This window comes from Mirounga angustirostris, unplaced genomic scaffold, assembly GCF_029215605.1.
Source record: "Mirounga angustirostris isolate CCGP_5_RB_7025 unplaced genomic scaffold, mMirAng1.0.hap1 SCAF_6, whole genome shotgun sequence".
Lineage (NCBI taxonomy): Eukaryota > Metazoa > Chordata > Mammalia > Carnivora > Phocidae > Mirounga > Mirounga angustirostris.
The window spans coordinates 129,771,842-129,784,146 of NW_026991714.1; the positions used below are offsets into that span (position 1 = coordinate 129,771,842).

The window sequence follows — 12,305 nt, forward strand, 5'->3', positions numbered from 1 at the left end:
TGCAGAGGTGGGGGAGGAGGTAGGGAACAAAACCAGCCAGACGTCCGGCCGTCTGTCCGTCCCAGGAGCCCGGCCGGCCATCTGGGCACTCACCGCTCTCGTTCTTCTCGATGACATCCACCACCTCCCCGGCCTGGAGGCTCAGCTCCGAGTTCTCCTGCTTCTTATAGTTGGACACCACCACGTACTGTTCCAGGATCATGGGCTCGGCGTTGGTGTCGGCACCTGGCGAGGGCAGAAAGCACGCGGTGAGCCAGCGGCCGGCCATGGCCCCGCGGCCGGGGCGCCCCCTGTCCATCGGGGGAGGCTGCTCGGTCGCCAGCGCCGCTGCCACTCCGAGGGGCCGCCCGCAGCCGGGGCTCGCAGCTCGCCGGGCCCCAGGGACAGGCCATATAGCAAGGCCCCACACCGGCCCGCTGCGCCGCGGGGACCGGGGGACATGGGGAGCCGGGCTGGAGAGGGGAGGCGGGACAGCCGGGGCCGAGCGGAGGCCCAGGACCCGAGAGGAAGAGCCTGCCGCTGCGATGAGTCAGTCACAGCCCGGCACCAGCACGAGCGAGCGGGAGGAGAGGCCTGGTGCGGACGTGGTCTCCCCAGACCCCTCGGCTGGCAGGGGCGCGACAGGAGGGCCGCCCATGAGGGCTGAGGCCGAACGGAGGAGAGAGAGAGAGAGCGAAAGGCAAGGCAAGACAAGGAGGAGGGCTCGTGCCTCTCCCCCCAGCCTCTGTGAACCCAGAGGAAAGAGAAGCAGCGGTCCTCCCCTCGGGAGGGAGAGGGAGCGAGCAGCAGAGAAGTCTCCACAGCCCGGGCCCAGGCGAGAAGTCAAGAGGGTTTGAGGCCGCCAATCACTGGGGTTTACTCGCAACCCTTAAATAGAAACACATGAGACCCATCGAATGAGGAGCTAGGGGTGGAGGCAGGGGAGGGGGAGGAGGGCCGAGACTGTTTACTTGAAACCCAAGAAGAAAGTCCCAGCGCCAGCAACCAGGAGAGCCCAGCCCGCCCCCCGCCAACTTTTCCTCAAGTTCGGCTCACCGAGGCGCTGCCACTGAGCCCAGGGGCCTGGTGCAGACAGACCAGCCCTAGGCCGGCTTCACTCTGGCTCGGTGGCTGCCCTCTGGCCACATGGAGACTGATTCAGTCTCCCTCTACCTTTTAGGGCTGGGCTTTGTGGTCAGGCTCTGGGAAGCCTCCAGCCACCCTCTGGCAGTTGAGTGGTCAAAAGGTGGGGCTCTGCAGAAGGAGGGCAGATGGGCTGTAGGCTCCCAGAGGTGGGGACAAAACACCTAAGACAGGGCATGCCCTGCTAGGAGCTGAAAGGAACCACAAACCAGAGACCTATCGGTCACCTCCTACAGGAAGCCTTCTCAGACCACCCGCAGCCCAAAGGGAATTCCTACCACACTTTAACTATGTGTCTACCACCCTATACATCTGTCAATCTCCTGGAAGGCTAGGGGACCCACCACCTGCATGGCTATAGAAATGGCTGAGAGGGTCCCTAGGTTCCCTACGGCTCCCTTGGTGCTTTAGCCTACAGCCACATTCCTTACACGCCTGAGTCTAACTCGGCACATGGCCTGTGTCAGGCACGTACCCTGTCCCATTTTATCCTCACCACAACCTTTCTACCTTCCCATTTCACAAAAGACAACTCAGAGGCCCAGAGAGGGCAAGAGGCTTGCCTCAGCTCACACAGCTGCTATGAAGAGAACCAAACTCACTCAGTGTTCTAGGGTCAAGCCCATCTCTCTTTCTATTAAAGAACTGCCTCTTGGATTTCTATTTCCAGACACCCATTCTTCCAGCACAATGATCTTCAACTTGGCTCCACAGAATTGCCTGGGGGGGCTTTGAAAGAATACCGAAGCCTGGGTCCCACCCCCAGAGGTCCAGATTTAATTGGTCGGTATTTTTTGGACACTCCCTCCTCCCCCGTGGTTCCCAGGTGCAGCCAGGGGAGGGAGGCACCGCTTAGACCTCTGGGTCTTTCCATGAGGAAGGCCCCATCCAACCCAGGGCAGGGAGCAACAGAAGGAAAGAAACCTACTGCTCCTGACGGTTTTCTCCCATCAGGGGTGGGCTCTGCAGCCCCAGCTCAGCCCTCTGGAGCCCCAGAAGGGACCCTGTCCCTGCAGAGCCCTGCCACATGGATCCGCACACGCACAGCCCCAGGCAGCCCCACCAAAGCCCGGATCGGATTTCAGGCAGAAATGCGACCAACAGCTGGGCAGCAGGGCCAGCCCACTCTGCACTCAGATGGGGCCAGCTTTTGCGCCTGCCCCTGCCAGCCGGACAGAGGCAGCACTGGGCATGGTGCTGACAGAGACTACCTCCCGCTGTGCCCCTGGGGGGACGGCAGTGCCTCGGTGGCCAAGAGCACCTCTTCAGTGAGCCTAACACAAAGGCCCAGCCCCTGCCCTGTGAGATACAGGGGCTTCCTTTCAGTTTGTGGGAAAGGAAAACTCAGGCTACAAACAGAAAAGAGGAGCTCCCAGCGGGTCAGAGAGCTTCCAAATCCCAAGAGCCCTGATTATACTGACAATTAACAGCAGACCCTCAGGAGCTCACTCAGTCAACACGATGCCAAGCACCTGAGTCATTTTATTGTCTCACTGGATCCTCACAACAAGCCTTTGTGGTAGGTTCTGTTATAGACCCATTTTATACATAGGCAGACTGAGGCTCATGAGGGTAAGCAATTTTCCTAAGGTCACATAGCTGGGACTTGAACCCACATGCACCAACAGGGGGTCGCTCGTGTTCTGAACTTCTCTACTATATGCCGCCTGCAGAGAGCCATTGATCCCTGGTTCCCAGAGGGACCCTGCCTCACCCTATCTTTAACCAGCACACAGTTGGCATTTAATAAAGACTGGAGTGTGGGTTCCTTGTTGACCGTTGCTACATCTGCTGAGCAGACCACAGGGCCTATTAGGTAGTAGGCATTCAGTAAGTGTTTGCAAGATGAATGAATGAAACGAACAAATAGGCAAACAGATGAATGGAGTGATTTAGTGTTTGTTTCAGAAGTCACTAGCGCTAAACCAGGCAGGGCCTTGCCTCTGACATTCGGGAAAACTGGACAACTGTGGAAGGGGGAAAGGCGAGATGGGGAAACAGAGGCACAGAAGAGCAAAGAACGATGAGTTTGTGGCCAAAAGCTGCTAGAGAGGACAAGCTGGGGTGCTGGGGAGTGGAGAGACTTCAGCTTACTTTAATCCAAGCCAAGGGAATCTGAGGCAAAATTTCAAAGAGGGGAAAAATGCCGCCCCCACTGCCCTGACCCCCGAGCCCCTTGGAAAACTGGCCTAAGCTTTCTGAAGACTGACATTTTGGGACGCAGGTGGAAAAGAGAACATTCTCCAGGGATTCCAGAGCACAGCAGACAGGCAGTGGCACCTCTTGGAGGCTGTGGGATGGACAGATGGACACACAGACACTCTGCCCTCCCGGCTGCACTCCCCTCCCCCAGCACATGCAGGCTCCCAGCTCCCTCTCTCTGGCACCTGCCTCTCAGGATGTTGCCTGCCCAGGGCGGCCTGGGCAGGCGGCAGGTGTGCGAGGCGAGCAGGTATCCAAATGAGAAACCACTCGGCAGGCGGGCCGCCGGTAGGTGATGTCATCCCACAGAGGCTGCTCTGGATCCCCTCCCAGCCAAGGCCTGGAAAACTGGGGGCTGGAGGAGTCAGCCCAAAGGAGGAGGAGGGGCAGGGGCAGTGGATGAAGCCTCTAGTCTTTAGACGGGACAGGTTTGACAGAGGTACGGAGAAGGGGTGTACCCCTTCTAGAGAGGAGAGCCCCTCCCAGGTTGGAAGGGGACTTTGTAACAGTCTTGTCCAGGGATGGGCCCTTTATTACCCAGAGCCCCTGGCTGGATCTGCTAGGGCTCTGGCAGGTCCCTGGAGCCCTTCCCCACACCTGCATTCCTCCAACTACCACCTGGATGGACCCCTGGCTCCTGCCTGATTCTGCCTGCCAACTTAAACTTTGAAATGAGGCTTTTGCCAAGTTAGTCCCCTGCTCCAATACCTTCAATGGGTCCCTGTTGCCTACAGAATAAAGGCCAAATTCAAGCTCAGTCTTTCTGACAATCTGAGTTCCCCAAGTTCCCTGACATATAACCCTCCTGTTCCAGGCCACATTCATGAGTCAACATATGTATTGAGGGCACCATGTGCCCACCACACTGTTCTATGTGGGGTCTTACCTCCAAGCCTTTGCCTTAGCTGCTTCCCCTGCCTGGAATGCCTTCGCTTCTTCCACCAACCCCAGTTCTACCCAACCATCTCTGACCCTCCAGGAGCTGCCTGATTTTACTCTAGCCATGGTGCTCACTCTTGGCCTCTGCTGGATTTGTTTGTACGGTACTGAGCCCTAGTCAGCCATGTGCTTTAGACAAGAGTCTCCCTGATGAGAGTACTTGCCCCAGGCCTGGTGCCATAGGACAGGGCACTGGCCTCAGCTGCCTGTGACTCAAGATGCAAAAGCAGAAGATTCAAGTCTGAGGGTCTGAGGTCCAGTCCTACTTTGCCCTTACTAGCTCTGTGACCCTGGGGAGGACACTTAACCTCTCTGAGCTTCAGTTTCCTCATCTGTAAACAGGTACAGTACCAGTACCTACCCTCAGTGGGTTGTTCTGTGCATGGAACTAGGTGATAGGGTTAATGCCCTATGTAAACTGTAGACACTGTTTATAAAGCAAACAGGAAATGGGAGATGTGGGGAGGAGCAGGAGGGGTTCAGGTTCCCCTGCAGCCTCAGAACAAGCAGGCAGCTCAAGGCAAGGGCCACAGGCGCCAGGAAAAGGGCGGCTGCGTCCCTGAAACATGCCTCTCTCAAACCGCACCTCTTGGCAGGCAGTGGATCCTTGCCAGCTGGAGAGCCAGATCAGAGCCCCCTGGGCCCACTCTGGGGAGGATGCCAGGCTAAGCAGCCCCAGGACTCTTATCTACGAGGATCCCCCACATCAGCCCCTTACCTCTGAGTTTCCTGCCTCATGCCCTCTCTGACATTCCAGGTGGGGAAACCAAGGCCCAGAGAGAGCTGGAGGCTTGCCCAAGACTCCAGCCCTGAACTCCTCCTCTGGCTAGTTTTCCCCGGCCCACACTGCTTCCCCTCAGCCTCTCACTCCAAACAGCTGGGCTCATCCTGAGAAGCCAAGCCCTGCAGTGGCCCCCGCCCCAGGCTCCCCACGTTCTCACTGACCCCCCAAACCTTGGCATCCCACCAAAGGTCCCTCCAAGCCCCTCACAACTGGTTCCTCCTGGGCTGGACTTGGCCTGCCGGCTTTTCTATAGGCCCCTGGGCGGCCAGGCTATACGTTTTGTGAATAAAATGTATTGTTGTAGGCCAAGTGGGCTCTGGCTCACTGGCTCGTGGAGAGGGGAAAAAGGGATAGGAGCCCAGTGATTAGTCAGACCCAGGCCCTCGTCACAGACAACCCCAGAAGGATGACTGCAAGGAGCTTGGGACAGGCAAGGGGATCCTCCTGCCTGCTGCCTTTCTCCTCTGGCCTCCTCCCAGGACATCCACCTCCAGTTCCCTGCCCACAGCTGTGGTGGGGAGAGGCTAGCCCAGGCCCTCTGACCTCTGACCCTTCTGCCTTGTCCCCCAACTCCCCAACCTGAATCTCTGCTCTCAGGTTTGGGCACAATGGGTGGTGGGGGGGTGGGGGGGTGGGGGGGTGGGATGGTGTGTGTGTGTGTGTATGTGTGTTAGCACTCTCAGAAATGGAGGGGCTCCTAGAAGCCCCTTCTGGAAATCCCACCCCTCTGCATGCTACCATCTCTCTGTAGCAGCTGAGAGCCCTAGACAGCCTCAGCAAGACCAGAGGCTAAAGGAAAGCCCCTGACCCCTGGCCCAGCTCTGCCTAGACACAAGGCACAGGCCTGAGTCCCTGAGGCCCACCCTGGGCCAGGCAGCCCAAAGCCTGGCAAGGCCGCTGAGGCAGAGGCGGCTCCGAGCTCTGGGGCATGGAGGCCGCGACATCAGTCACAGGATTCCCCGCCATGCTGCAGCTCCCCGGTGAGGACCACTGGAAACCAGGCTGGGGGGGGGGGGGGGGTCTGGGACTTCGGCTCTCTGCCTCAAGTTAACTGCCTGAAGTGAGAGTGACCATCTTTGGCCGGCCCACCTCACAGGGATGGCCAGCTGAGCGAGCGTACAAGATGACGGCCGCCTCGCCATCACCTGAGTGCTTTCTGCATGCCGGGCTCCCCGGGAGGTGGCAGTGCACTGCTCAGGGAGGTTAAGTTCACACAGCCAGGGCACAGCAGAGCCGGGGACGAACCCGCACGCTCTGGGTCCAGAGTGTATTTGTTTACACACCGGGCTATGTGCTCATCACCCATTGCAGGCTCCGAGGTTGGCTCTGAGGCCTAGAGAGGATTGGAAGGAGGGCAGTGAGTACAGCTAAGGGAAGGGCAAGGGGGGACCCAGAGGCCGGCCGGCATGCCGATGAAGGACTGCGATCCATCCCAGGCAAGAAGCTCCCACACGTGCATGCCCGGGACACACATGCTCACACACATGCACTCAGGGCAGTACCTGTCACGTCCTTCTTGGGAGACTCAGCCCAGCTGGAGAGCCACACTTCCGAGTCCCCCGAGAGCAAGCAGCAGCAAGAGAGAGAGGAGAGTCGGAGGAGGAGAGAGAACCGTTAGGCAGGCAGGAGGTCCACCAGGCAAGTGGCTGCAGGCGTCGCTTTGGGCTGGCGGCGGAAGGCGGGGGAGGGGAGGGGAGTGATTTCCTGGCCCTGGGCTGGCTGCTGGGCGTGGGCCCGAGTGATTACAGAGGCGCTGGGACACAGCCGGCTGGGATGGGGATAATGAGGTGTCTGCCGAAACGCAGGAATCCTCTGGAGCACAGAGAAGCCTACACAATCCCTGCCTGGAACGGGGCCCATGGGTTATCACTGCCTGGAGGAAGCAGCCTGGACCTTTCTCTCTGGCCATGTGGGTGGGTGGCTGGCCCCACAGGGCCTGGTGGCTCTAAGGATCCTCACCAGGACAGCAGGCTCAGCAGCATGCACCTGGAACCTCAAACATCAGGGCTGGAGAGCCCAAGGCCAGTCTCCAGTCATGGGGCACCTCACCACTGGGCTCTGATGTCTTGTCCAGCCCTTACCCAATGAGGAAGACAGGTCGGGGTAGACTGGAAGGAAGCCTCACTTTGGACTCTCTAAAACACCCCGACTCCAACCCAGAGGGACGGGGACCTTTAGTGACCATCAGAGATGAGGGCTCTGTCCCAGGCTCTGACAGTCATGTCTGATCTGGGCCTCAGTTTCCTCATCTGTGAAATGAGGTTAGAAGTTGTCTTCCTGCCAAGAGGGAGGAGCGAAGTCAAAGAACCTAAAAGAACATACGATGGTGAGATGTGATAATAGTAATGTGATGAGGCAGAAAGCTCTCAGCTTAATCAGTGGGGTGAACAATTCTAGAATATCAGAGGATCAACATGTAATAAGCACTGACAGTACACCGAGACTCATTTATTGCCTATGACAATCCCTTGAGGTGGATCTGCATTTTTCACCCCATTTCACAGGAAGGGAAACCGGCCCAAGTTCCCACAAGCACAGAGTAGCAGAGTCAGAAATAGAACCAGGTCTGGAATCAGCCCTGGCGGGTGCTTTCTCTACTGAATTTCTCATTGCCTCCAAAGGAGCACAGTGTTGGCTGCAGTGGGGACAAGAAGAAGGAAACGTTGAGATGCAAGTCTGAGAGGCACCCAGCGCTGGCCAGGAAAGCTGCCTGACCCAATGGCAGATAGTGAAGATAACCGTAACGGCAGCAAAAGTTTACGTAGCATTTACTGTGCACCAAGCACCGTGCTGAACACATACATGCGGTAATTCATTTGCTTTTCAGAATAAACCTGAAGTGATAAGGTACTCCTTCCACTTCGTAGATGAGGAAAATGAACCAGAGAGGTTAAGTAACTCGCCTAAGGTCACACAGCTAGTACCATGCCCATCTCGTGTGGGGCCACAGACTTCGGGCGATCAGTGGATGCCACCCATCATTTAAAGCACCTGATTCTCCCTTGCTCAGCAAGTCACCTGCCAGTTGCAGGCTGGCTCCCCATGCAGAACTGGGAAGCCCAGCCCTTCCAGCTCTCACTGTAGCCAGCGGAGAGGGGGTCTGGTAGAGGGGTTTAGCAAGGCCTCTGGAGTCTGACTGTGTGGATTCTCCCCTGTGAGGGACCTCCTTAACCTCCTGAACCTGTTCTCTCGCTTGTAAAAATGGAGATGAGACGATATACTTCCTTTCTAGGTATCTACGAGGATTAATGAGGTAATATGCAGTAAGTGCTCTGCATAGTGCCTGGTATACAGTCAGTGCTCAATGACAGCCACCACCGGCAACATCTCCCGTGAGCTTGGTTCAAACCAACCCTGGGGCTACCAGGAAAATCATCCTCCTGGGGTGGCAAGGTTGAGAACCAGACAGTGTTTGATACCAGATGTGCCAAGAAAACACAGATGCCTTCCTGTAGACAACCCCCAAACACCAGGTCACTGGTGGGACTGGGGGTAGAGAGACCCTGGAGACTGCACCCAGAAACAATCATCCTATGGCTGGAGCCTCTCACCAGGACTTGCAGCCCGAAGCCTCCCTGGGCAGCAGGAGCTATGCTGGCCCAGCATTCATGCCCTGGTAGGGCTGAGACAAGGTGGACACACCCAGGCCCTCTGAGGCTTGAAGCTGGGGCAAAAACTCCCCGCTGCTGTACCCCAAAGGTGGCCAAGTGGGCTGTCAGCCAGCAAGGCCATCCTAAGCACCCTGGGCAGGCCCAGTGCCAGGCCCACGCCAACTCTACCACTTGGCCCCACTCAGCCCTATGCAGACGGAGCTAAGAGGGTCCACATCTCTATCCGTCTCTGCTGGCTTGGTTACTTTGCACATCGTCCATTTTGGTTTCTTTTGGGTTCTTCATAAGGAAAACTTTTGGAAAATGCTAACCTCTTTCAGTGAGCCAAGGGAAATTATTTGGCTCAGGCCTGGAGAACCGAGGAAGACTTACTTGTTCTGCTGGAACAGGGGTTAACAAACTTTTCCTGTAAAGGGCCAGAGTCGCTATTTTAGGCTTTGGGGGCCATGAGGTCTCTGTCAAGACTACTACCTTTGCTGTTACGGTACAAAAGTAGCCCCTCATAATCTCTGGAGGAGTGAGGGGGCTGTGTGCCAATAAAACTTTACTTACAAAACTACATGGTGGGCTGGGCTTGGCTCATGAGCAGGGGCTTGCCATCATCTTCCATGCTCGAAGATGAGGGCTATCAGTGAGGGGGAGCTGCTGTCTTCCTCAATGGGGAGATCCCCCCAAATCCTAGGAGAGAGAGGTGGGGACCCTTGGCCCACCTAGACTAAAGGCTCACAAGGTCTATGCTGCTCGGAGGATTTTTTCAAGAATTATCTTGAAGGACCTGATGCCCTTCAAGGCCCTTGGGGTTTGGGAATTTGGGAAGGCGGGGTGGGGCGGGGGGTTGTGGAGCAGGACAGGAAAAAATCCCTCGGCCTCTGGAAACTGAGCCCCACTGCTAAGTGTGGAACAACCCAAGCTCATGCCCACCCCCTGCACCCCCCATAAGCAGGCCTTCCCTTCGCTCTCCAAAGGAAAATGGGAAGTGGACCAGAAACGAGCCTGTCTTTTTAAAAACATGATTTATTTCCCAGTCCCCTGGATCTGCAGAATTAATCCAGTTCCGCTGCTCCCACCCCAAATCTCTCCCCACTTTGGAGTGTCTTGTCTCCAGCCCACCCGAGCAAGCCCTCACCCAGGGTGGGAAGGACACCACCACCCCCCGCCCCACCTCCTTACAATGAACAGAGGAGACACCCTGGCTCACAAACCCTGGCCCTCCAGCCAGGAGGCAGACAAGGCTGCTGGCTGTGGGCTGGGAAAGCAGAGACAGAGGGACGGAGTGAGGGAGCAAGGGACAGGCACAGCCAAGTGAGCAGCTGTGACCGACACAACCCAATGGCTTCCTGCCCTCCCCTGGTGGCAGAACCAAGGGCCCCACAGAGCAGAGGCAGGGGCAGTGGAAAGCCAGGGGCTCCAGACGGGGAATCTGCACAACTGGTTTTGCTGAAAACCAGCTCTGTGACCTGGGGCAAGTGGCTCAACTTCTCTGAGCCTCAATGCTCACATCTGTAAAATCAAGCATTTGGGCCTAGCAACAACCGAGGTCCTTGTGTGATGTTCTAGGCTCTCCCAGCAGAAACCTGCTAGTCTCCATAATGCAAGTGCTCCATAGCTGAAAGGAATCTTTCTAGAGAACTAGACCACCTTTCCAGGGAAAACCACTTAAACACATACTCAGTATATGGAAACTCAAGTGAAAAAAAAAAAAAAGCAATTCATTCAAGAGGCACAGAGGGCAGAGAACTGAGGCAAGAATTCTTTTAAAATCTCGCTTCTTGTGTTTACCCTGCCACTCAGCTCCCTGATCCTGGGGCATTTAGCCCTTTCTCTGGGCCTCTTTTCCTTCGGTACATTGCGGATAAAAATACTTACCTCGTCTTCTTTGTAGGGTTGTTTTGAGAGTGCAATGGCCTAATGCCTGTGAAAGGTTCTGGACGGGGAGGAACGAGGACAGAGAGAGGGAGTGGGTGATGGGGACAAGCTGGTGACTGCAGCAGTGTTGGGGGGGCAGGAGGTGTGGAGATGAGGCCCCTCCCTTGGCCCTCCCATGGCACTCCGGGCCCTCCCACGGCCCTCCCGGCCCTCCCACAGCATTCCCCTCCCTCCCACGGCCCTCCCGGCCCTCCCACAGCACTCCCCTCCCTCCCACGGCCCTCCCGGCCCTCCCACGGCCCTCTCCTCCCTCCCACATCCCTCCCACAGCACTCCCCTCCCTCCCACGGCACTCCTGGCCCCCCCACAGCACTCCCCTCCCTCACAAGATCAGCCAGAATCCAGGCCCTGAGAAGACCAGGTGCCTGCAGCTCCTGGCCACATGCGGTGACCCGAGGATACTTCTAAGATGCTGAACCTGCTTCTTGTCAGGTCCAGGTGAGTATGAGAAATCACATAACAATCGCACAGGTGCCCCTGCCTGAAAGGAACCCCCAAACAGGAGACACCCAAGTACTACATGAAAACACACCTGGATGGAGCCAGGTTAGCGAAGGGCCTGGGTCCTAATATGGTTTCTTTTAACCTTGAGTAACTCCACAGCAGTGAGAAGTGGGTTCAATTTGCCCAAATCTAGTCTCAAACCACGTTTCCAGGAATCCTTCCCTGGTGTAAAGCAAGTCCCACCCATTCAAACTAATAAATCCAGAGTGGGCTGTGAGCCCAGGTGGGAGAGACAGGAGAACAGCATGAACTCCTTGGAGAACGAAAGCCAAGCAAGAGCTCAGGGGACCAGGGCAGGGTCACTCACCTCACCAGCCTCCACAGCCCAAGCCCCAGGGCCCCTGGGAGGGGAGGAGAAGCAGGGACCCCGCCAGGGGCCCCGAGTGGAATGAACACCCCCGTCTTCTCCACGTCCTTGCATTCTTCCAGATCTCCGTGTCCTTGAGCTCCCAAGACCTCCACCTCCTTGGGAATTCCATTGTTCTTCCTTCACTGTAGCCTTGAGATCTGCTGGAGCCTAGTCTTTCCTCCCCGTTTATACAACTAATCTTCGAATTTCCTATAGGCTCCACATTTCTTTTCCTTTTGGACTAAGCCACTTGGCCATAGCAGGAGGTGCTTACTTGGCCAGGAGCAGAATATACCCCCTGTCGGAAGCACTGTCGGGTCACAGGCATGAAGGAGCTCAGGTCTTTACAGCAGCCCCCCCAGGCTAACAGACCTTCGCAAAGAATAGTTCCTTTACAAAGAAGAAGTAGTGTGGCCTACGTGATGTGTTCACTTGAGGGGGCCTGAAATAGGTTCGGGAAAAGCATTGCACAAATTAAGATGGCTAAGAAAGGAAACAAGCAATAATTCAAACATGAATTCCAATCCGAAGCCACATGGGTGCGAGTTTGGGAGTGTGTACGATGGTAAGGCGTGTGTGCCCGCGCTCACATGGTCAACTCCTGCACCTGATCCAGGGTGAGCGGCAGCCTCCAGCTCATCAGAAATACTTACGGCATGAAAAAAAAATCACGCCCCTGGACTGCAGCAGTGAGGGATTAAGGTGGCAGCTCAGACCCCTGGCCCTGCCTCCTACTCTCACAGCCTCCAAAGCGGGGCTCACTTCAGGTGCACGTGACCCAGGCTACCCCACAGGGCCCCACACTGAGAAGGGCCCTGCGCTTGGTTTAATGCTCTTCTGTCCCTCATTTGAAATCCTGAATCATTTA

General features: G+C 56.6%; 1 protein-coding gene across 2 annotated transcripts in view; it reads right to left on the minus strand.

Annotated features, from left to right (window-relative positions):
- Positions 1 to 12,305, minus strand: part of SH3PXD2A (SH3 and PX domains 2A) — a 235,545-nt gene that overhangs the window by 56,110 nt on the left and 167,130 nt on the right. The window contains exons 7-8 of one of the 2 annotated variants that reach the window (XM_045878755.3): positions 6,550 to 6,594; positions 94 to 225 (exon numbers count right to left, since the gene is read on the minus strand). In XM_045878755.3, coding sequence (XP_045734711.1) covers positions 94 to 225; positions 6,550 to 6,594 — 177 coding nt within the window. The remainder of the gene's footprint in view (positions 1 to 93; positions 226 to 6,549; positions 6,595 to 12,305) is intronic. The other variant, XM_045878753.3, reaches the window with a different exon arrangement.